The sequence below is a fragment of the Synchiropus splendidus genome, chromosome 2 (assembly GCF_027744825.2).
Source record: "Synchiropus splendidus isolate RoL2022-P1 chromosome 2, RoL_Sspl_1.0, whole genome shotgun sequence".
Lineage (NCBI taxonomy): Eukaryota > Metazoa > Chordata > Actinopteri > Syngnathiformes > Callionymidae > Synchiropus > Synchiropus splendidus.
In genome coordinates, this window is record NC_071335.1 from 30740153 (window position 1) to 30764714 (window position 24562).

The 24562-nt window shown below is 41.2% G+C and overlaps 2 protein-coding genes across 4 annotated transcripts; one reads left to right on the forward strand and one right to left on the reverse strand.

Annotated features, from left to right (window-relative positions):
- The first annotated feature begins 915 nt into the window (after nt 1–915).
- On the forward strand, nt 916–17414 carry LOC128754789 (transmembrane channel-like protein 6). Of its 3 annotated transcripts, XM_053857671.1 has the most exons (21): nt 916–1020; nt 3932–4093; nt 6506–6636; nt 9004–9171; nt 9485–9640; nt 9700–9808; nt 9923–10007; nt 11173–11430; nt 12107–12309; nt 12391–12535; nt 12960–13115; nt 13185–13360; nt 13430–13520; nt 13590–13687; nt 13751–13846; nt 13922–13997; nt 14143–14276; nt 14352–14528; nt 14596–14674; nt 16135–16221; nt 16293–17410. In XM_053857671.1, the coding sequence occupies exons 2-21, from the start codon at nt 4038–4040 to the stop codon at nt 16305–16307; spliced, it is 2496 nt and encodes an 831-aa protein (XP_053713646.1). In that variant the 5' UTR covers nt 916–1020; nt 3932–4037; the 3' UTR covers nt 16308–17410. The 3 variants fall into 3 exon arrangements, with proteins under 3 accessions (XP_053713646.1, XP_053713644.1, XP_053713645.1); XM_053857669.1 differs by having other exon boundaries at nt 12960–13360; nt 16293–17413; XM_053857670.1 differs by lacking the exon at nt 916–1020 and adding an exon at nt 1163–1351 and having other exon boundaries at nt 12960–13360; nt 16293–17414.
- A 356-nt stretch (nt 17415–17770) lies between these two features.
- LOC128754138 (palmitoleoyl-protein carboxylesterase notum1a-like) lies at nt 17771–23129 on the reverse strand. Its single transcript, XM_053856538.1, has 11 exons — nt 22356–23129; nt 21691–21743; nt 21525–21620; nt 19936–19996; nt 19713–19771; nt 19549–19651; nt 19295–19486; nt 19133–19230; nt 18916–19063; nt 18796–18843; nt 17771–18281 (listed from the first exon to the last, which is right to left on the reverse strand). The coding sequence occupies exons 1-11, from the start codon at nt 22694–22696 to the stop codon at nt 17966–17968; spliced, it is 1515 nt and encodes a 504-aa protein (XP_053712513.1). The 5' UTR covers nt 22697–23129; the 3' UTR covers nt 17771–17965.
- Between the last annotated feature and the right edge of the window lie 1433 nt (nt 23130–24562).

A 24562-nucleotide genomic window follows, 5' to 3' on the forward strand; every position in this document is an offset into this window, starting at 1 on the left:
TCTAATGACTGTAACCTCTTATAGTTGTTTATTTATTCATGAGTGCGCGGCAATGGCTAGGTGCCGATGTCAAACTCAGAGTCACCAAGTTCAATACATAGATTCATATAATTCTACTTTAAACTGTGCTTAACACTAGATTACACTCAAGATTAAGGTCATGCAGATGGAAGGCCATTTCATTTAAGAAGTGGATATTTGTGTGTCTCTGGTGTGACGTGGTGATGGAGGAGAATTCTCCGCTTTTGAAACAAACTGCTGATAATGTTTTTCTTACAACTATTAACATAGAATTATCAGAACATATATATATATATATATATATATATATATATATATATATATATATATATATATATATATATATATATATATATATATATATATATATATATATATATATATATTGCTCAGTAGTGTATTGCAGGACAGTAACTTGGTATGGGCGGGGGTCCATTTTGCCCGAGCCCCACAAATTCCTTGAAACGGCCTTGGCTGGGATTTCATTGTTCTCTATAGAGTCCGTCAGTTTGTCAACACAGTTTTATACAGTCGCGCTGTATGCAGTGTCATTCAGCGTGAATTGTTCGGCTCACGTGATGGCTTTTCACCCAGCGCTCTTAAACACAACTCACGACTATTAAACTTTGCACCAACTTGGAAGATTCAACTTGCTCAACGTTCAGTCAGACAGGTTGAGTGGCTTCGGGAATGAACAAAGTCTACAAACTGTTGGGTAGAGGGCGAACTTAATAGCCAAACAGCAATGTATATTTAGATATCAATATTTCAGGCAATAAGCCAAGATGATTTTTGATACGATTCAAAGCTACATTGCCATTGATAATAGCTTGCCAACGTCATAGTTTAATGCACAAATAGCAAAGAGAACAGGAACACCCCTTCAGTGGCAGTGGTTTGCTCCTGTCTGTGCGCTCTCTCTCTCTCATGCTCCGGTCTACTCTGACTGACAAACACTGGCGACCTCAGATACTACCGGTTTATAAAGTATTCCAAGTGGTAAGTGGATTAATCGACCTTTGTTCTGCATCAAAACATCATCACGCTTGTAGTTTTTGTTACGTTGGATCGTCAATAAATGTGTCGTCAGGCGTTTCTAATGTCACAAAGATGAAGTCGCTGTAACTAGCTCAAGCAATCAACTTTTTACATCGCCTCCAAACAACAGAAACAACTCAAAATTAGTCGTTACGACTTCACTCCAGCTAAGGTTGCTAATTTGACAAACTTCCAAAAAGGATACCGATGATTAGTGTCGGGTGAGCGAGCAGTCGTTTGTGCAATGACAGCTCTGCTTATCGACTGCCTTTGTTTGGGTCTTCATTCGAATGTGAGTTTGTCACTAGTGTCCGGGGAATCACAGTCTCTTGACTCCTGGTGCAGACGCGCTTTCACCGGCTTTGTCGTTGTGTACATGATATATATATTGTGTATATATTTTAGCCGGATTGGAGGTGAGAAGTGTCAACGATAGAACTTTTCACAATATTTGTACTGCCCCTTCCTCATTTATATTTATGTGTGGAGCTGTTCACAACCGGGTTCGAGTTCTCATCCGGTGTAAAAGTATGTTTTGAACAGTCTTCTGTCACATATAGAAAATACAGTAAATTCTCCCAAACCTTGAATTAATTTGACTTTTTGAGTGTTGAAGGCAGCCGGCAACCCGCTTGATCTGCTGGGTCACTCATTTATATTAACTTAAGAATGTACTACAGCAACATTTCAAAGGCTGATGGCCGTGTCGTGGAAAATAACTTTTCCCGTCTTTAATTTCAGCAAGCTATGACCTAATAAAACTCGAAAATTACACCTTCACGTTACAACTTCCTAATGAATGGGTCAGCACTTTGAAACTGGCACCAAATACACATTTCTCACCTGTGAATCCTCCAAAATAGAAAAATAATCTTTTTTTTCCCTACTTTGTTTATTTTCAACATCTTGTTATTGCCAATAATGTGTAACTTAAACCAAACCCCTTTTCTGCCGGGTCTTGGTCCAACTACAGACGTACAGCATGTGCTAAAAATGACCGTCCTGCTTGTGTAATCACACATTACATCACTTCTGAAGAATCACCTCCCACACTGTCCAATTATCTTAGTTGGAACTGGCATCCTTTTTTAAAGACGAGTTATTGTTGCATTTGAAACACATTTTTGAAAGGCCTTGATCAAACGTGTATCTGCGACATTGTTTCTGTTACTGTGTAGCCTGTCATCGCGACATGATTTTTTTTCCTAACTGCACGTGTTTCTTGACTATTCTTGGTTTGTTCCATTGAATATTGGACCGGGTTGTAGTCACACAGTTAAAACAGGCTTCAGCTGCCACCACCAAGAGTTTTAAATTGTCCTATTGTTACATTCAAATTTGGGTAATTATAATGAAACTAATAGTTTTGAGTAGGTGTCTAAGAAAATATCGCAGTACTTGATTGCGTGATCTTGTCTTGATATTTTAAGTTGTATATCGGTGTTTAATACATAGATACTTGGCTATACTGCTGCATTTGTGACGTTTAATACTAACTTTTCTTTTTGTACACTGGAGGTGTTTTGTTGATTCAGGGAATGAAATATATCTCTATTGGACTGTGGAATTCAAGTGAAAATCTAACTGAACTGACATCATAACAGTAAAGTTGTTTTCATGCACGTGATATTGTACTGCATTATCTGATTTTCCCTCTTAAGTTGATGGTTTTTATTAGAATATACTGCGGAACTTACAGTAACACAATATATTGCAATATATCGTATTACCGTTCCTGTATCGTGATGTGTATCGTATCGCAAGATACCTGCCAATACACAGCTCTAGTCCTGAGTGCAGTATTCTGCAGCTGATCAGTGGAATAGTTACTTGACTATTTCATAAATATTCTCAAAAAACAGATGTGGTGAAAATCCTGAAGTCATAGATATTGATTTATACTTCCTTACTCTCGAGTAATTCACATTTCTAGCTGCAGCCGTGGTTTAAAGGCAAACAAATGGAAAAACAAAAGTCAAATATCTAATAAGAAAAAAAGCTTGTTCAACTGTACCAATTATTTTGCTTGAGATAGTTATAAGTGTTAAAGATATAGAATAATGGAACAACAATATACAGTTAAGTAGTACTAATAATGTGGCAAACATGTTCTAACTTAATTTTTTGATCCACAACCGGGATGATGCTTCTTGGTGAACTGAAGTGTTTTCAGAGTCTGGGTGACTGTACTGCCCATATGTGCTTTTTCCGACTACCAGAAACCCATGAAGATGGTCGGTGTTATTTTGTGAGAGCCACATTCTAAACCACAGTCTATGTAAAGTGGCCTGTGTGTACTGCACAGGAGTTGCAGTAGTCACGATATTGTCACATGGTTCTTGTTCACTTGACATGCTAGTTCACAGTAGCTGTTCTTATTTTAAGTCTCTAAATCTAAGAATCATTTTGAAAAAGTCGAACAAGAAATGTATTTGAGAATGTGACTTCCAGAGTATTTCTATCAGCCCTTAGTTTCATGCAGTCATAGGTTTATTCCCCATTACAAGCCTGAGGATTGTCCAACGCAGCAGCTGTTCTCTGAAGGTGGAGCATGACGAAGCTCACACTGACTTGAGTCAGAGACTTTGTGTTCGCATGTTTGAGGCTTCGCGTCTACACACTGTGACAAAGCATTATTGTGTGCTGGTCATCAACACTCATGGTGACAGCAGCCTCCTGTCACAATAATATATTCCAGTGAGTGACGATGTGACATTTTCAAAGAGTTCAGTTGTTGTTTTCAGCCGGTTTGACGTTGTGCTTCAGTTCACTTCTGTGAGGACAAGTAGAAACCTGACCACTGTACTTCAAATTCCTGTGCTCTGTAGTGTTTTTCTGCTCTCACTCTTCCACTTCCTTTTCCCCTCCCCAGGTAAAGGAGTGATCACCATGGTGGGTGTGGCCTGCAGGTTGGATCAGGTGAGGGTGTGATTCCCGCCGCACCGTGTTGGAGGCAAACATATCTGGACTGAAGAAGAATGGCTCGGAATGTGAACTTTGACCTGAACCACCCTCAAATGGAAGCCGGGCTTGAGTAAGTTTCTACTGTGTGTTTGCTATTGTTGTACTGTTGCATGGAAGCCATTTGGGCTTTGAAATCTGAGGAAACGGTGCAGAACAAAACCAATGAACAGTGGCATCATATCAGCTTGTTTTTTTACTCTGTGACAGTGAAGAAGTAGGAATATATGTTTTAGGTAATTTACCATCTCAAATTGTCCATACTGTACATTGTTGTGAGTTAACTGTTACCTTTTGTGCCGTGCTTATGTGAGAGCACTGAACCTGCTCCGCTGTCATCTGTTTCCTGTCTGGGTTTTTTTCCTCTCACAAAGCAGTAGGTTCTGTTTCTGTGAATCTTGTGGGCAATGCTTTCACCAAACCTTCAACTCACACGCAGAACATAAATTGATTCGTTCTGTCTGTTCATGACTGTAGAGAAATGCCCAAGACTGTTGAAACTGTGAAACTTAATGAGATATCTATTTAATAGTAATTTAGTGTATAATAGGGGCACAATACATTTTCATTCTGTTCTATGTGTTGGACATTGCAGTCTCTCATGAAACTGTTTTATGATTAAACTTAGAGGAATTTGTCTCCAACATGATTATTTGTTTATGTTTAAATATAATAGTTAACTAAGTGTAGAGATGAGAAATGCAATGTTTCACGTCTCTGGTCGAAGCCACTCGTGTCTGACAGACTGCTCTATTATAATAATAATAATAATTATTATTATTATTATTATTATTATTATTATTATTATTATTATTATTATTATTATTATTATTATTATTATTATTAATAATATTATTATTATTATTATCAGCCTTATTTAGGGGTTAGGGTCGTCTGTCTGCTGTATCTCGTGTCTCTTAACAGTTTTCTTTAACTATGGACCAGTCTGGACGCATTTCCTATATGCTATCAAAGAAATATTAGAAATAATGTGAATAAATGATCATTTAGTCATATTCCATTCTCGAAATCATGATACATACTGTCAGTCCTTTGTCTTGTGTGATGAAAAACCTTATCACAATTCTCTCTCCTAAAATTTTTCATTGCCTTAGTGAAGATTTCGCTAATACCGTTTTGGAATTTTGGATGGAATTGGAAGAGGATGCCGCTGACAATACCGGAGACAATATCCAGCTATTTTCTCCACGGTGTTTGGACGAGGCGCCAGCGCAGTGGGAAACCTGCATGTGTTGATGTGAGCCAAGGCAGACGACCGCGTCAGAGAACCTATGAGGACCACTCCATCTAATAAAATAAACACAGATCCAGAGACTCAGAGTCGACCAGTGTCATTATCAAAGGTTCCCTGTATTAAAGTTTAAAACTGCGATCATGAACCAAAGTCCACCACACTCTCCACAACTGTCACACGGCGGTGTCGGCTGTCAAACGCCGCGGAGCTGGTCATGTTCATGTATACAGGTCCAAAGCAGCGAGTGATCCGTGTGTTTATCGAATTTATCGTTGGATGCAGAATTGTCATTGTGGAGATTGTGTTTGGTGGTGTACGATAAGTTATCTCCCATCCCTACTCTGAAACGTAATGAGATTTCTATTTAATAGTAAACAATCTACTGTATGTGCAGACATTTAAGAGTCAAATGGAGCAAACTCTGGGGTTTCTCTGGGGTGTCATTCCAGGACCCCCCTGCAATGGATGGAAACCAGTTGATTAGAAGTCTTATTTTTATTTTTTAAATTGTAAATATTGAGAGCTTTTAAAAACCCTCAAACTTTCCCATGTTCTTTAAAAACTTTCCCACAGTCTCCTTGGCACGTGGAGGAGCTTCACTGTCTGTTTAGTCTTCCTCCAGTGCTTCAGCGCCTGAACCTTAAGTGAAAAAAAAAAGGAAAAAAATCACAAGTTTACCCGAACTCCACAGAAACACTCCAGTGGAAGGGAATCGCATGTTGAGTTGATCTGAACGACAAAGTGGGACACTGAATGTGCAGATTAGCTGCTCTGTGGTGCCACTTATCATCGTCCGGCATGGTGAGCTCTTGAGAAGAACGGTGTGAGAAAGTTGTCTTGAAACTTTTTGTGTTCTTCCACCTCACTTTGTGCATAGTGTTGGACAGTTTAATCTGTCAATTTATGACTCAACCTGTCTGGAGGAAATCCATCCAAGCAGGGATCACATGCTAATGGAAACCGATGTTGCCTCAAGCTGGATCCAAACCGGTTTAACCAGTGATCTAATTCATCTACTTGAGTGCAGGAACAGTATGAAATATGGAACGTAACTCACCTCAAGCACTCAATGAAACGTGGTGATGGATTTTCTGTGGCTTTAATTCGTTGAGGGATCCCGTATCACAGAAACATTATCGGATTTGTGTTTCATGAATCGTTGTTCTCTGCTTGGGATTTTGCTATGTCTACGTCTCACAGTTTTGTCGATCTTTCGACTGTCTTTGACAGAAGTCCGGTTGATGAGGAGGGTGTTCATGACTCGTTTCACCAACTGATAAATGAGCAGACACAGAGAGGAGCGAGGTCTGATGCCTACGAGCTGCAGCTGCTACAAGAAGACCTGGAAAAGGAGAATGAAGGTACGCATTCACACATTTACATCTAAGTCCCAAGGCTTCTCTGTGAGATGTAGCAAAATGATGGAGTCACTCACAGAATGCAAAATGTCACACCCCTTATGCAGACAAACGAAAAAGATCAAATTATATTGGACAAAATAAGTTTTTCAGTTTTTAAGGGTCTTTATTCTCTGTGATGTCAATGTGAGAGAATCTGCAGGTCGACCGTGTGTCTCCCAGACATGCTCAATAAGCAGTGTGACCATGTCGTGACCACTCCTTAGACTGGGTTACAATGAAAAGCTGTTGTGAAGACATGCATCTGTCCTGTCAACAAGATGCCACAGATACCCAGTTGTATTTAAACCTGATGTGCGTCTGACTTGACCACAAGCCTTCACGGCTAACTCAATTCAAAACTTAATTACTTTTATTACTTTTACACTACAAACTAAATGCAGAACCAAATAAATGCACTCCAAGATGTGAAAAGATAAAGAAACATTATGAAGTTGAGGCAAAAACAAATTCTGGGAATTCCCCAAATAAAGATCATCTAATCTAAACCGGAATAAAATCATGCAATTGCATGAGACTGTGGGAAAAAATCTAAACTGTTATTTTAAATAAATGAATAAATAAATTATATATGTTTTTTGCCATATTCCCCCCCCCCCTTTCTTGAGATGTAACCAATACATTTTCTGCAATTTCTGTAAATAGCATGCCAAAACAGCCAAGTGTCAGAAGCTACAATTGTTCACAAATTACAAGGGATTTTCTACAGAACTTTCGACCGAGGTGCCATTGGTGGTGTGCCTTGGGAATTTTTTCAATGAAAGAAGGATGCCGTGGTTTAAAAAGGTGGAGAAACACTACATTAGTGCATACAGTTATGCAGGTTGAACCTCGCATATAGCACACAAAAACAAAGATTTTGATTCATTATCATTTTACAGAAAGAATCTTAAGACTTCCAATGGTTATGTTAGTCGTTGGTGAGAGTCGTGCTGCGCATCTATCCAAAGAAAAGTCCAACACTGATGAACACATGATCCGAAGTTTAATCTTGTGTGTGTTTTTCAGATTTTACGCAAAAGGTTGTTCTGTATTTTGTGTGTTATATTCATTACTGCCAGGAAAACATTTATCTCACTGCAGCAAAATCATGCCTCAGAACATACACAACCACGCATTTCTGGCACACTCTCAAATATTAGTCAAGTGTCTATTACAGTAATTGGTCTATTATTATTATGTTGTGAGTCATTTGTAACGCAAAACTCTGCTGTTGCCAACTCAGCACTGGTTTTCACTCACTGGTTTCTTCACTGAACTGACATGATTTAAACTAACCATCTCTGTGTCTGCACTGTTTACTTGTGAGATGTTTTTAGTTTAGTAGTTATCAGGCTTTTACCTAGCAGGGTGTCGGTACTGAAAATTACTACTACTACTACTTTGTTTTTCACTTTACATGATAGTTGGTGCGCTACAACTATAAAACCAGCTGTGTGGGAATAGCATGTTAATTATTGAGTGCCCTCTGGATGTGTTGTGTTCATATGGTTGTGTGAGAGGTGTGACGAAGTTGAGTGTGACGATAACAGTCTGAACCATGATTCACTTTATTTGCAGCAACACAAAGTGCCTCATTCATCACAAAATTTCCCAGCAAAATGTAGGAAATGGTGTTTTCTACAGCAAAAAGGGGACGCTCACTAGGAAAAACTTACTTTTAACTTGTTCAAGTCTCTGTTATTGACATTACACAACATAAGTGAATTAAACAGAAAGATGTCTCTTTAGAATAGGTGATTAACTAGCTGATTCACATTGTGAAGTCTGGCTTATTATTGCTTCCTTTTTTAGAGGAGGTTGCCTTATCCAAATCGTTGGCTAATGTTATGTGTGTACTCATTTGTATTTTGTATGAGTAATGGCTTTAGACCCGGCCGCCGTGCAAGTGTGGACCTGATATTTCGACACGCACTCAGCTGAGTTACTTACACCATCGCAATCTCTGCCCTAAATCATTGCTACGTTGTACCACCGTGTTTCACATGTAAACAACGGATCTAAATCTAACCTGAAAGGTTCATTGCTGTTCAAGCACTGCTGTGAATTGCTACAAACAAGCGTCTTTTCATACAATACATGTTAAGGACTTTGTCAAACAAAAGTTTCGTATTGAAAATCCACCTTAACAAGCGCCGCTCTCTTCAAATGGCAACATTTTCCCGGGAAAACAAAGGCAGGTTAGCTTAGCCTTACATGACTCTACAAATATCTCGGGGCTCGCAGGCGCGTCCTCCAGTTGTCAGTCACTGTGACACACCGATTGTTCAGCATGATGAAAGTCTTGTATTCTTTATTTGTTTTTCCAAGATGAAATCTTGTACATGCCTGACTCCAGAGGGGACCTCAGGGATCAGAGACGACATGGGAGAGGAGAGGACCTCGTTGAGGATGAAAGCCAGACGGACCCCCTTATAGCAGATCGGTGGTCCTCAGCCACCCTGAAGATCCTGTCGTCCATGCCCAGTCGCACCATTGGTGGGTTCAAGCATATATTGTTGCAACTCATCTGTAAATCATTCCTGCTAAACTCTTAGACCGAGAGTTGCTGTTGGAGTTGTACAAAGAGAGACTGCTGGGAAGCTTCATTGATTAAATATTAGTCTATGTAGCGATGATATTTGCATTGTCATGACCTTCTATTGTATTAACGCTCGGGCTGCAGCACCACAAGTGCTCCTGTCTGTCCTTCATTTAAAGACCATGTACCTTCAAGGTTGAGCCCAGTGTGACTTACAAGCGTCCCGAAATACGAGGCGATCTTTTATTTGTGTCACATTGATGACTGCAGGCCGCAGCAGAGGAGCCATTATCTCTCAGTACTACAACAGAACCATGAAGCTGCGGAGACGCAAACAGAGCCGGCCCACCATCCACGAGTTCTCTCGCTCAGCCAGGCCCAGCATCCTCGGCTACGGCATGGAGACGGACGGCACTGAGGAAGAAAGTGAGAAATTCGTTGCGTGAAGTTCGCAGATCAGAGTGAAACCATGATTTGTGCCGCAGCAAAGAAACGAGAACGGCTGGTGAACAACCTGCAGAATCTGTCTGTGAGTGACCGGGTCAGGATGCTGCGAGGGATGCCTCTGAGTGTCCCTGAAAAAAGGGAACTTAGGTGAATCTTTTGTGCTTTTATGACTTGACTCATCATATGTCATATGCAGAATAGAGACTAGATATTCCAGCTTCAAATTTTATCCCATCACTGACTGTATCTCATTTCCCACAGGAGGTTAGCATTACAGAAGGAGCGCCGCACGCTCTCAGGCAGCCAGATTCCCTGCTACAGTCGACTCAAATATTACATCATCATTGTGAGTAACCACACCGCCTTTGTTATTCTTGTTATTTTCCCTCAAGAGGCAGCTTGTGACAATGTGAGTTTGAGGATGTACTATATATTATTATTAAATTAGATGCTTATGGTGCGTCCCATTTGCGATGGGTGTGGTGCCGCCCAGAGTATTGTTTATTAAGAATAGAATGATTCTGTTATTCCTCGTAAATTTACAAAAATGTGTCCAAAACAAATTCAAACTCAGTTCTTTTTTCTTGTATTGTTGCATAGTTTTGGCTGTTAGTGATATAGTGATATAGTAATATTCAATTTCTCGATATAATATAACTTTTACTAATCTTAACTTAACATTTTTGAAAATCGATATGCCAGTTGTAATACATATGGTATGAAATTACAGCCACTCTTTAGTATTATGTAGTACTATGGGACATTTAACCTAAATAAACTTCTTATTCATATGTGTATTCGCAGCCTGTTACCCTGTAATTATTAATTATGTAGTAGTGTTTATTGTCTTATTAAGACATAGTAAACAAAAGTTCACTCTACACAACGTGGTAATTACAAAGTACTAACCATAAATAAGCAAGTCATTATTTTATAATTGGTTAAAGTGTGACCAGAATTACAGTATGTATGTACAGATGTAAAAGTCTGAAGGTAGCAATCTGTCTGGAAATGGGAAATGCATTTTCAAAGCGCAGATATAAGATTTATTTTCCTCTCTGCTTTATTTTCGTCTCTCCTTTTCAATCCCTGAGGAGTTGCTGTTGTATGGATGCTTTTGAGTGGGATTAATATAAACCTCTTCTAAAACTATGAACAAATTCCCATTCTGTCATTTATCTACATCACTAAATAAAGTGCAAGATGATCTATCATTGAACATTTAAGTAGTTTTGTTTTTTTTTTTTTTTTAATGAAACATGGAGGGGCTGCTGGGAGATGATGCCACTACTGTTGTTGTTGAAAAAAGAAGTGAGAAGAACTGCTGACTGAGGGGCTACGTGGAGGAGGTTGGGAGTGTGGAAGAAACTCAATTTAATTAACTTATTAGAAATAGTCTTGGCATGCAAAGTCGGCCCTCTTTCCTCCATTACCCGGAATGTTTTTTTTATAAAGGTTAATACTATATTAATGCTTATGGTTGTGGTACTGAGTTCTCTTTTGTTCCTCAGGCTGTGAGACATGGCTGGTACAGCTTGCTCTCCTTCCTTCACTCCCTCCAGTTGTGGCAGGTGGCCCTGAAGCGAGTGAGCGGACGTTTCGGCACTGGAGTCCTCTCTTACTTCCTCTTCCTCAAGACCCTCCTCTTCTTCAACCTCTTCCTCTTCCTGGTGACCGGTGCGTTCTTGGTGCTTCCACAAGCGGTGCATCCTCCGAAACTGTTGCAGGAGAGACCAAAGTTCGCAGGATTGGAGCTGCTCACTGGAGCGGTACGCCACCAGACCCTGCATTTAGTTGTGATACCATCCATCCAGATGCTTAATCTTGGTGTAGTTTCGAATATCAACTTGTGAAAGTCGTGTGAATGCTGTCGGGATTTAGTCACAACACTCTTCAGTGATACGAAGTATAAAGCAACAGACTGTTACTTTCTAAATGCTAAAAACAATCAACATCTGGCATAAAGAACGTAAAGTTGATAGTAAGTCCTCATTATGGGATTGGTAAAGAGTAAATAAATATCTTTCACAAGCCATTAAAAAGTCCATTAACACACATAATGTCTGATGACTTCTCAATGATAAGAATCAATAGTCTTACACTTTCAGAGAAAAAAAACATGTGGTGAGAGTGTGAGTGGATGGTGAGGCATGATAGTACATAACTTCTGTCTGCCAGTAAACATCTTGCAAATGGTCCTCAAAATGAGGAAGGTGCTAAAACGTGTCATTTTCACCCTCACCACCAGTCACGTGTCACCAGCTATGGAGAGGATGGAAAGAAATGTGTTTTTGTTTCAGATTTTTTTTTATCATTCAAATTCAGTCACACAGCATGTTGGTATTTGGCCTTGCTCTTACACTTCCTGTCAACCAGTTCGAGTTCTGTCATGTTATTACAAGCTTGGGTGCCAGAATTAAAATGTTGAGTCTCTTTCTGTCGCAGGGTTATTTCACAGACACAGTGATGTACTATGGGTACTACTCAAATTACACGCTATTGAGAGGTTGCGACCACGGGGGGAAGAATGAGTCCGACCAGACCAGTCCGGAGTGTGAGCCCGGACGCCTCTCTTACAAAATGCCTCTTGCCTACTTCTTCACCATCAGCATGTCTTTCTTCATCACGTGTATTATACTTGTTTACAGGTAGGTTGTGGTGTTGGGATTTATGAGTCACAAAATTCCCCTGCATCTTTTGACATCCGTTTTTGTTGTCTGTCACGGCAGTATGTCCAAAACATTTGGGCAGAGTTTCCGAATCGACAAATCTCACAGTATCCTGGCCATGAAGGTGTTCTGCTCCTGGGACTTCAAGGTCATCAAGGGCTCTTCAGTGCAACTCATGTCTGAGAATATCTGCACTCAGATCAAGGTGCAAGTCCACACGCACACACACACATGCACGTACCTCCATTCTTGTGGGGACCATTCATTGCCATAATGCTTATCCCAGCCTCTCATCCTTAACCATCCAAAACAAACAGCTAACCTTAACCAGGACTTATACTCAATTATAATAGCCCAGTTATTTTGAAGTGTTCATCCCCAATTGAGGCTTTACCTTGTGGGGACTGGCAAAAATGTCCCCACAAAAGTAGGTGTTTAGTCGAAAAACTGGTCCCCACAAGGACAGATGACTAAGTACATGCACACAGGAAGTTTCCCACCTCTCTCTGCCATGTGACCGCCAGCTTTCTTCTCTGTTAATCCTCTCCAAGTCTCAGCTTCACAATACCCATCTGTACCTGGTTGGTGCGTCCCACCATTTCTTGGCTGACAGCTGTTTGTCCATGCAGGAACTGCTTGCTGAAGTCAATCATAAGAAGGTCACCATCACCATGTGCCAGAGACTGCGGAAGCTGATGATTCACACTCTGGCCTGGTTGATTTGCATCACCTGCAGCACAGCCTGCTTGCTTGGCATTTACTACTTATCAGAACACATGCACCAGGTGAGAGTTCATCTGAAAAGTGACGACCACTTAAAAAGCCCGAGCACAGATCATGTCTTTTCCTCACAGAACCTCCAGCATAGCGTCCGCTTCATTCAGGACCCGCTGGTGAATGAGGCCAGTCTTCTGGCGCTTCCTGTGGTTGTGTCCCTCATAAACATGCTGTTGCCAGGCCTGTTCTACTTGGCAGCCTGGATGGAAGACTACGAGTCACCGTCCGTACGCACATATGTGGCCATCTGCAGGTGCACAGCGGACTGAGAGAGAGTCAGTGGTGATAAACTGCTGCTTGAAATTCTCGATGTCTTTTTCAGGAACCTGATGTTAAAAGTGAGCATTCTCGGGGTGCTCTGCTACCACTGGCTGTATCGAGTGGCTTCCAACCCGTCGAGTATTGGCCTGCCGGTAACACACATGAGGTCCTCAAAGCCTGCAGTATAAAGAGACTCAGGTTTGTTTTAATGTTTCCCGCAGTGTTGGGAGACGTTTGTAGGGCAGGAGCTTTACAGATTCCTGCTGATGGACTTCATCTTCACTCTGCTGGACACTCTGTGTGGGGAACTGCTTTGGAGGTGAGCGGGTTGTTTTTTTCACTGCATCTGTTGGCTTCTCTCATTGACTTTGTTGCTGTGCAGGGTGTTTTCTGAGAAGGTGCTTCAGAGACGGAGGAAGCCTGTGTTTGATATCGTCAGGAACGTATTGGAGCTCATCTATGGACAGTCATTGGCCTGGTAATTGATGCTGCTCCCTTGGTTCACACAAGTCTGTTAACGCCCCTTTGTTGAGATTCAGATCCCTTCTTTCAGGTTGGGAGTTCTTTTCACTCCGCTTCTGCCTGCTGTGCAGATACTGAAGCTGCTGCTGCTCTTCTACATCAAGAAGGTCAGCCTCTGCTGCACATCTGGCATGTTCTGCTCTGTGGCTGCATTTACAAATATATATTTGTGTTGCTGCAGGTCAACTATTTATTATGACTCCTTAAGCTATGATATTTCAGCGACCTTTGACCCTGTCTTTTCCATCTCAGAGCAGTGTGATGATGAACTGTCAGGCCCCCAGGAAGCCCTACAGAGTCAGCCAGATGACTACGATCTTCATCACGCTTCTCTGCTTCCCATCTTTTCTCGGCGCCTCTGTGTGCGTCACATACACTATGTGGAGGTAACACACACTTTATTTAATAGTCCATGATAACCAAATACTGAGCAACAGCCATCCGTTTTTCTCCGTCCGCAGCATCACCCCGTCGTCGTCCTGCGGCCCGTTCCGTGAGCTCAAAACAATGTTTCAGGCTGGCAAAATCTGGGTGCAAGAACTGGAAAAAGACAACCCCAAACTTTCAGTGCTAGCCAGTGTCCACACATATCTAGTGGAAAACCCATTTTTCCTGTTTGTGGGAGCTGGGATCTTTCTGTGAGTGAAGTGGTCCAACTGTTAGCCTGTACTGTTTTAAACACATCTGCTGGTTTCTTTCCTGCAGCATCGTCATTTACTTCCATATCCAAGTTGTGGATGGCCAGAGAAAGATCATCAGCTTGTTGCAGGAGCAAATACAAAATGTAAGTCATTTATGAAGCCACAATTGAGGCTTAAAGTATACACTTGTTTATTAAATCTGTGTTCCCTGAAGACCTTCAAGTCTAATAGCACACATTCTTAACTGAGCCTTTTCATGTGCTTAAGCGGTGGCAAAAACATTGTACAAAAAATGCGTCTGAAGAGACCGCCACAGTCTCCGTCTTTATTGTGGCTGCGTGTTCATATTTAATTTAGGTGCAATTCACTGTGATTTTATTTTTTGACTCAAACAAGTAGCTGCATTATGAAAGAGAAAATGTTTTTCTTAACTTTTCTATGTCAGTTGGATCATCATCATCTACTTGTGACTGTGGTTTTCCTGCTTGTCAATCTAGTGACTGTGGGACCCCTGGTGGTGACTATGGATGCTGCTGATACAAAGAAACCAGATTATTTCAAGCACTTGATCTCTGTTCGTATCATTCATTTGCCACAGTGACTCCTGTTACAGTGAGGATAGTTGACGTTTGTTTTATTGTCAGGCAATAAGGTGACTTTGCACCCCAAATTTGAGGTTTTTGGCACACATCCTTACTGTCCAGTTGCTCACTGCCGTTCATGATGGCCAATTAAAAATGTTCTTACGTACTTCATAAAACTTCAGAAAATATTATTTGTCGGAAAATAATGGGTGAATTTGCAACACAATGACTTCTTAAAAGTGGATACTAAGCAGAGCTCAGCTCAGTGTTTGTGCTCAAGGTGTATCAAGTTGTACTCTATATCTCCTTCTAGCGAATTCTTTGCTCTTTATATACATGAATAGTAGCACAGTGGTAAACACATGGGAAAACCAATCCATGGAAAGTCATCAACACACATCGCTGTGGGTAATTGGACTGCGACAAGTCAGTTGCATGTAAATGTCGTTGAATTTCAAAGTAAAAAATGTGTCTGCGGAACTGCTGGCGCCACCTCAGCCATTTTTCAGCGCCACACAACTTCTCAAATTGTTTACACTTGCACAGTAGGGCATAAACATAAAGCCACTTTGACGCGCAATGTCTGTTTTTCTTCAAATAAAGTCTTAATTCTTTTATCAGCATAGTTTGGGAAATAAAAAATGAAATTATTGGATACTAAATTACTAGTGGAATTGGAGTCGTGACTTACGTCTCAGAAAAATGACACGGCTTCCTTTTTCTAAAGAATTAAAAAACCACACAGCAAATTTGTGTCAACACACCAAGTGTGTGAGTCAGAATGTCTGCACTTAATGTTGAAATTCCCCTTTGAGGTTAATCACCTAATACTTCGACGTTTGTCAAACGTATTTAATGACTGTGGTTTTATATACAATAACAGTCTCTGCCTCTTCAAACCGTCTTCAGCTGCAATAATAATCATCTTATAATTGATGCAGTAACTTGGATTAGGGTTAATCGAGTGTGCGAGTCTCATCTCAAAACCCATTTTCTGTTTTGTTTTTTTTTCTCCTCAGGAGGGAGAAGACAAAAAATTCCTCATCACTCGTCTGCAGTCCGTCCATGAGAAGAAAAAGAGTCCAGCTCGACGACTCACCAGTCAAGTGAGTGATCATTTCAGACCGTCGCAAATGCTTTTCATTTTCAAAGCTCATTTTCAGAGTGTCTTTTCCAGGACTCTTCCTGTTGAAACCAAACCTCTGTGGTCCTGGTCTGAAGACGTCTCTCCCCCTCCCCGGCCTGGCAGCACTGGAACATGGAGAACTATCATCAACCTTCAGTGTGGGCACAATTTTAAGGGGCGAAAACAGGGCATCAGTCCACTTTTTATTACTCACTAAGTTTTAATGACATGATATGCATTATGACCACCCTGCCATCATCGTTTCACCATTCAACTGGCAGCTTTTGTTCTGTGTTTGTGGTCAGCGCGGTTTATGAGTGGTTGCTAGCTGGGGTTATGGATCAAAACAGGATGTTAAAAGCCCTTTTTGATAAAACTTTTACATAAAGAAGTTGATCACAGACTTCCTCCTACTGAGCTGTGTAGCCGTAGGTCAGTCCAGAAACTGAAAAAACTGCTGTGGCTCACAGCATGGCGACACTTTTCTGTCTGGAGCTTTTAGCACAATGAGAACAATAGTAGTTTATTTGTTGGATAGCAGCCAATGAGAGACATCAATGAGCTGTGTCCTTCCTCAGATCCCCACACTTCCTTCCTTAAACTGCATTTGAATGCACTCACGAGGCAGCAAAAAGGGAAAACGAATTAGGTGGTCATAATGTTTTGACTCATAGTGTTTTGACAGTAAAAGGATCTATATTTGCATATATTTTCATCTCTTGAAGTAGCACTTTGATTGAAACTGTGACAATATTTTAACCTCATTTGCTCAAATAATTGTATTTTAAATGTTTTTATATGTGTTTTTATGTTGATTTAGTAAAGGAGAATGATTGTACAGGGCCTTACTTTAGTGGAAGTTGACTGTTGTTTTGTTCGGAAGACAAGTTTGTAATCGTTTATTAAATTATCTTTTATCATGTCTGTGTGTAGCCTCTGAAGAATTATGAAATGTTGGGTTTGTTTACCTTAGATTTTGGAACTTGATTTGATGTCTTTGATCTATCTTTTTCAAATGTTATTATCATATTCCAAATAGTTAATTTCACAAATTACAAATGTGTTATTGTATATGGGTAAAATTATGTATTCGTATATAATATAATTCCAAATGTTTTCTAAATATTTAAGATTACATGATATCAGAAATGAATAATAAAGACAAATGAATAATTGATACACAAGATATTTGCGCTCAACAAAAGCCATTTTGGGAAATTGAAATTTATCTTAAAAAGTAATGAAAATAAAAGTAAAAATCACTTCTTTTCATGAGTTTTTGATTATTCTCCTACAAAAAATTATAATGCCAAATGTTTCATAGCAATATTTCAAGGTTTGTTTTTTATGTAAAAATAAAACAAAAACATGTTTTTCTAAATAATCCTTTTATTTTGTATTATTTACGTATTTAAACAGTCTCATTGCTGATTCAATAAAACATATCCTGCTTTGCATTATATGTCTAAAAGCAGATGGACTGCTGTCTAAAGAAGACATTGTAAGACATTGGATTGTTAACACTTTAATCTTCAGGTACATGTTTGGCAGAACTCATTCCATCATCACAGTAGCTATACAGTATATAAATATTTGTCATAGAAAAATAAATATGTATTTGAATACAGCACATGATTTTTCCGTTGTGGCACCATTGACTTTTTTTTTTTTTTTTTTTTTTTCTAAACAACAAAACACCAAATCTCTTGAGTTTGTCACATGGATTAACTGCTGTTATTGAGCATGCCCAGTAGCTTCCCGGGGTCCATCCCCTGCTGCTGAGCGATGCGCTGCACGTCAAACCCCATGTGCTTCAAAAACTGGATCACACCCATCTCCTGTCCAGTCAGGTGGTCTCGTATCGTTGGGCACGAGGGGTTGCAATGTGGCCAGGGGCAGCTGTCAATCAAACGTGTCGGACATCCGTTTGTAGGTGGGTTCTTGCGGCTGCCGTTGCCACTTTTCTCCTGGAGACTGCGGTCCCAGCAGTGCAGGGCTCTGGGGAGGCTGGTTCCTTTCACCTGGATGTCCATCCAGGAGCTGCGGAAAAGACAAATATGGAGGGAATTGGTCATTGGACTTTTGGTTTTTGCATATGGTGCATTTCTGAGTATACCTGAAGAATCAAGACCCTATCTGCAAACAAGACAGTCAACAGTCTCAAACAGAACATGGGGGTCCCACAAGGTTCTGTACTGGGTCCCCTACTGTTCTTTCAGTTCTTGAAATTGTGAAATTTGCTAGCATAAATTAGCCGTAACAGTTGTTTGAATGGCCGTGTGTGTCCAGTATCTGTTTTGATGGGATGAGAAGCTCAATCAGGAGGAGATGGAGCGACTCAAAGTAGAACTACTGCGCCTCTGCATCAAGAGCGAGTTGAGGGAGCCTCTTCTTCAGAGGCTTTCTGGACTCCTCAGCAGTGAGGTGTTCTGTGCACCTGGGTGATGGACTGACCAAAGATTGTGGGAAGGGGTCAGGCAATAGGGAAGTCTTGGGAAGGCTTCTGCTGCTGCCCCGATGACCCAGCCTCACGTGATAGAAGGCAGGTACTTACGTTCTAGTCATGAGCTCATGAGATAAGCACGCCGGAGCAAACATGGCTCTGCGGGAACACAACAAATGTTAAGTGCCAATGTATCTTCAGTGGAGTTTTATCATTCGTGTGCGGTCTTACGGAACATTCCGGAGAGTGCTCCTCAGCTCTTGTCCCAGGTTCTGTATGTACCTCCACTGACCCTCGTGCATTGGCTGTCCCATCAGGTGGACATTGTCGATGGTCAGCTGAGCCTCGTCGAACAGCCACTGCACCACAAACACCGGACCTGGAGGGAGAAGACGTCACTTACTCATCGGCTCCAAGATATAAGGCAGCGCTGCGTGGGGTCACCTACTTCTTAACAAGGGATAAACTTTATAGCCAAAGAAGCACTTCCACTCTTCACCCACATGAGCCTGTCTGCAGGTTTCTGGCACCATTCCACCCCAGTACCTGCACAGGAATGCAGGATTCAGACTCTGAATAAAGACAAAACCATCTCCCCCTCATGTCTCACCTGACGCCTCTCTTGATGGCCTCTGTTGGGGCACAGCTGATAGGGTCCAGGCAGTCGCTGTACTTGTACTGCTTGTTGTCCAGGAACCATCCAGAGTCCACCAAACCTCGCACCCGAACCCCCGTGTGACCTTGTACCTCCAGCTGCTTGGCCACCTGGTCCACATTCAGCAGGACGCCAGTCCCGCCCGCACTGGTGACAGCAACGGTGCGATCAGAGGAGGGAAGGGACGCTCACACACATGCTGGATTCACCTGCTTCCCGCCAGAAGGAGCACCTTAGCATGGTCCAGCCCTTTAGACAGCAGCTCCTTCACTACCTCCTTGATGATCAGAGAGCCCATGAATGCGTAGTGGCCTGGAAACAACAATGTTTTCAGCAGTTTAAAACAAGTTACGCTTGTGTTAGGGACACTTACCATCCACGCTTTTAGGAGTGGCTCCACTCCACACGTCACTAGAGCAGTAGGGGATGAATCTGCAACAGAGAGTTGAGGCATGTGTTTCACAGGAGTGGGCAACCTTCAGTGGACTACTTTGTAGCTCACACTACTGTGGGCCATGCACAAAGCTGACAACCTAACACACTGAATCGTCACACAAACTTTCCAGTATTTAAAAAAACACACAAAGTTCCCTTACACCATGTTGGCGTTCCACCAGTGCGGGTTTTCCTCTGGCTGAGGAGATAAGATTCCTGTGCCTGTGAAAAGTAGAAAAACACAAAAAGGATAACATCACTTTCCGATCTGTAGCTCTGACAACGACCAAAATAAGATGAGAGATGCGTAAACATTAGTCAGCGGAAGCTTGCTGGTGGTGAAGGGCCAAACAGGGGGGCACCCTGTGGTCAAACAGAGTGCGTCATCTAGGGGGCACTGAGGTAAAAACACTGCTTTATAATAAGTGAAGTAGGCTTTATGGTGAGTTAAGTTATCTGCTTGCTTCATTTAGTTATGCAAAAATCGGAGACCTGCTTCCCTGCTTCCTTTGAAAAAGCGCTTTTGGTCCGTCTCCTGGTGGAAATGCTTCATGTTTTCCTCTCAAATGCAGCTGTATAGCAGACATCCAAAAGAATCTCAGTAGCCACCTCACTTGGCCACCCACTGGGTACAGACTCAGGGGCTCTACTCGAGTCACTCAGGGATGACAGACATCACTACACATTTTAATTTAAATGAAAGAAACTTTTGATTCAAAACAGATTCAATATACGTCTAGTGATGAAGCTGGGTGCCTCCCTCCTCAGGCTCTAGGTCCCTGTTTTCCTCTACATTTCATTTACTTACTTTCAAACAATATTTGTGGAAAATACATTCTTTAGATGTCACAACTGGCAAAACGCCCTCATGCGAGTCTGTGTACAAAGAACAGGCAAAAACTTCTCTTAAATCTAGTAGAGTTTTATAAGTTCTGCCAGTGAAACCTGCGCACGGAGCAGTGAGAAGCCCAAACAAAGAATTCCCCTGATGCTGAGCCAGAGCTTGACATGAAAGATTGATGCAAGCTCAGCCGAGGAGCAAACATTTCTATGAATCTACTTCATTCAGAAAGCCTTTTTCACCGTGAGAGAAGTGAAAGCTACGGGTGCAAAAACACATATCATAATTGTGTGTTGCTGTGCTGAAGGTTCGTCATTTAACGTCAAACTTTTTTGCGTACCGGTAGTCCCTTTCAATATTTTTGTGTCTCGAGTTTCCTCCCTCAGACACAGTTTTCCTTTTACCTGCAGTTCCTAAATTTCCCAGCTAGATGTCACACTCCAGAAACATTGACCTTTTCTGGGTTGTGGCTATCTCTCGCTCAGTTGATCCCCTCCTTATAAATAAAAACACATAACATAAGATGAAGACTGCAAAATATTACATGCATCACATGCCTTTAATCCGTACTTTATATGACAACACCTATTAAATCACTCCATTCTGGCCTGGACCCTCCATCAAGTCATTCACTAAAGACTCAGAATAGAGGCACTGCTTCTCCAGGCAGAAAGGAATCAGTTGAAATAGGTTTATGCAGCACTAAAGAAAGTTATCAGAGGTGAGTGTTTGAGCTAGGAGGACATCACTGAGCTCAGAACTGAACTGAGATCCAGGATGGGATGAGCAAGGTCTCTTGAACAAGGCTCTGACTTGAACATATGGAACCTCCTACCCATATATGACCTCAGAGGAGGCTGGAAATATATATTAAAGCAAGAAGAAGAGCAAAAATGTCTGGTGTCAAACCTTTTTTGGAACGTGGCCACTTGGCGGAGCTCATCAGTCTCCTCATGGTCTCATACCTGCTGTCACATGTCGGTCTGTTAAAGCAGTACCAGCCACCTGGGCAACACAGAACCATGTTTTGCAAGGGCATCAAGAGTACTGATTGATCAGATAGATTCCTCCGCACCTTCCAAAAACAGCAGCCATCTCTTGCTGCCTTTTGACTCCCTGATGTAGTACCTGCATGGCACACAAGCCAAACACACCTATTCAGAACGTTACACACACAACACAGCACATTCTTTGATCCTGACTCCGATCCCGTTATTACACTGTGGTCTCATGTACTCCAAGTCTTGTGACTATTTTTATGACTCGATTCTACATTTATTCATTGTTTCTTCTTCTACAGCCATGGACCATTGAAACTTCATGTTTCAATTTCTTGCAAGAAGTGATGCCAATATTGATGCACCTAAGCTTTTAATTGTCCATATATGTTATGTGACATTTTCTGTACTTTTTAATGCAAAATTATTGACCTTAAAATGCAGCCACTCTGAGGTAAATAGACATTAAGACTATTTCTTCTTATGATATAATGTGGAGTTGGATGAATTCACTGGGTAGTCTGACTGACCTGCTGCAGAGAGCAGATGAGAAATGCCAGTACTTGTTTTTACTTTTGTGTTATGGTAAACAGTGGCCCTCAAATGTGTGTAGTTGAGCCATTTCCGGCCCCTAAAACGACACACACTGAATTAGTAGTTGTTCTTGAATATATTTTACGTTCAAAACTGAATCTTTTTAACAAAACTGAAGTGGGAATTTGGTGTTATTCATCCTTCTTACCCTGCTGGTGAGCCATCGTTACAGGTAACAGACGCGTTCTTCAAAAGATTCAGCTTCATATCCTGGTCCAGCTTCTGCGCGGAACATGGGTACAGCGACTGCGCCAGATTCTTTATTTGCACCATGAAATTGTCCACGTTTCCCGCTACGGCAGTGAAGTCCAAAGAGAAACTCTCAGCTCCGTCCACTCGCTCTCTCAAAGTTGGACTCTCCTGCGGCTGCGGTCTGCGAGTGGATGCTCGTCCGCCGCGCGGCTTCCGCGCCTCCGCCAGCGAACTCGCATGAAAGAGGAGCAGGAGCAGGCAGGAGCGCGCCGCGCACATGCCGCCTCTCATCTGCATCACTGGCTCTCACTGCAGGCGACCCCTCAAACATAAGCCAGGCTTCACACACAGCATCTCCGAGAGGTATTTAGAAAAAGTTCTCTCTGCACGTGTGAAATGAACTCACATTTCCTCTCGCCATTGCCACAGAACGAGGAACGCATCCAGTCAATTTGCTCAGGCGAGGGTCCGTCTGCTCAGTTAGTTCCGATCCAGTTCACCCGTAAAAGACGAGTGGTTTTATTCAAACCTTTCCTCCCCCTCCTGCTTCTTCACACGCCCGCCAGCCAATCGCGATTATCGCTGGATGATGTTCCTGCGCAAGGGCGTCATTTTGACACCAGGGGAGCGCATAAGCTGGAAGCGGCCCCTAAGCGGCCCCTCAACCCCCCATACCAGACTTGTCTTTGATGTGACCACCCTTTGAAGTGAGGAGTCAACATGCAGAGGTCTATTGCTGTCTGCTGGATGTTGTTTTGGAAATTCAAACTATCCTAAAGAGAATATCAGATTCCATGTTTAAAGTAATGTGATTATGTTACATAATCTTAGGGTTTGAAGAGAATGTTTGAGTAAATAAATAAAAAATAGATTTAAATACATTTAAGTATTTTTTTCTATGTATTCAAGAAAAAACTATCAATGTCGCACATCACAAAGCTAGCAACACAGTGTTCTTTTAATTATTTTATTATTTCTAGAATGTCGTGAGGAAGGAACACCCTGTTTTTAAGGAGCCTTTATTTCAGGACATGCAAAAGTCCACATAACTGTGTATTTGTGTAAGAGTTAGGAAAATGTATGCAATGCCACTGTCAAAAAATAAATATGTATTTACTCTTAACGCCATTCCATGTGTTTCTGTGAATCTTTTTTCACTCATTTCTGTGTTGTGTGGAATGGTGGTGTTTTTATTAATTAAATTTATTTTTTTTTACTTCTTAATGTATGAGATTTATTGAAATATATGCCATCTTTATTTGAATATCCCAACATCCAGAGTGTGACAGGAAGCGTGACTTATTTGTTCAGCCGGTAGCAATTTCCTCCCAGAACTGTGAGCTGTTTTTAACTCAGATGGACTTTAGGTTGTCATCAGGCAGTTGTACATCCTGTAACACCTCTCCATCTGCTAGCACCATGTGTTGTCATATCTCGTATGATTTGATTCCCACCTGGATAGAGTGTCACATGAAGCTCAGATGTAATGCTTTGTTGATAACAATCAGTAGATTACACATGCAGGGGCCTCATTGTTTGAAAATTAAAATATTCTAGTGATAATTAATTATTTTTTTATTGCCATTTCCCAGGTCGACATTTTTAATGCAGCCGTTATTTGTATTGAACCCTAGACAGACAGAGAACCTTTGTTGTTCACACAATGGGGGAAATTAAGCAATATTAATGGTAACAGCAAAGACACATTATACACAATAAAGACAATATAAACAGCAAAGTCAAACAATAGAGAGATTCTCACCATAAACAATATGTGTTATATATAAAAGAGCTTGTCTCTCTGTATGAAAATCAGAGTACTAGCTACAGTTGGTGCCAGTAGACAAAGACAATTTAAAAGTAATTGTCAGTCCATAAAAATAAAACATGTTGGTGCATGTTGACAGACCACTAGTAAAATATTTGGGGTTTTTTTTTCTTTATAAAGCCAGAATGTGACCATAGTAGTATGTTAAACTTGATGACTCCAAAATAAAACTGTATAGTACTTCACAATGGTAACACCAATGGATATGTATTTCATCATTATATGTATTTTATTATTACAGTACGACTGAATCATTGGAACCGTAGAACTTCAAATGATCACATTTTGGATGATAGAAATGAATTGATGTTCGCTTTTTGTCCTGTCGAGTTCAT

Excerpts from the sequence above, each read along its gene's own strand:
- LOC128754789 (XM_053857669.1), top strand. The coding sequence starts at position 4,038 with ATGGCTCGGAATGTGAACTTTGACCTGAACCACCCTCAAATGGAAGCC. Across the intron at positions 11,431-12,106 it reads TGGAGCTGCTCACTGGAGCG|GGTTATTTCACAGACACAGT; the intron begins GTACGCCACCAG and ends TTTCTGTCGCAG. Across the intron at positions 13,998-14,142 it reads TGCTCTTCTACATCAAGAAG|AGCAGTGTGATGATGAACTG; the intron begins GTCAGCCTCTGC and ends TTTCCATCTCAG.
- LOC128754138 (XM_053856538.1), bottom strand. The coding sequence starts at position 22,696 with ATGCAGATGAGAGGCGGCATGTGCGCGGCGCGCTCCTGCCTGCTCCTG. Across the intron at positions 21,744-22,355 it reads AACGATGGCTCACCAGCAGG|GTACTACATCAGGGAGTCAA; the intron begins GTAAGAAGGATG and ends TGTGCCATGCAG. Across the intron at positions 21,621-21,690 it reads ATGGCTGCTGTTTTTGGAAG|GTGGCTGGTACTGCTTTAAC; the intron begins GTGCGGAGGAAT and ends TGTGTTGCCCAG.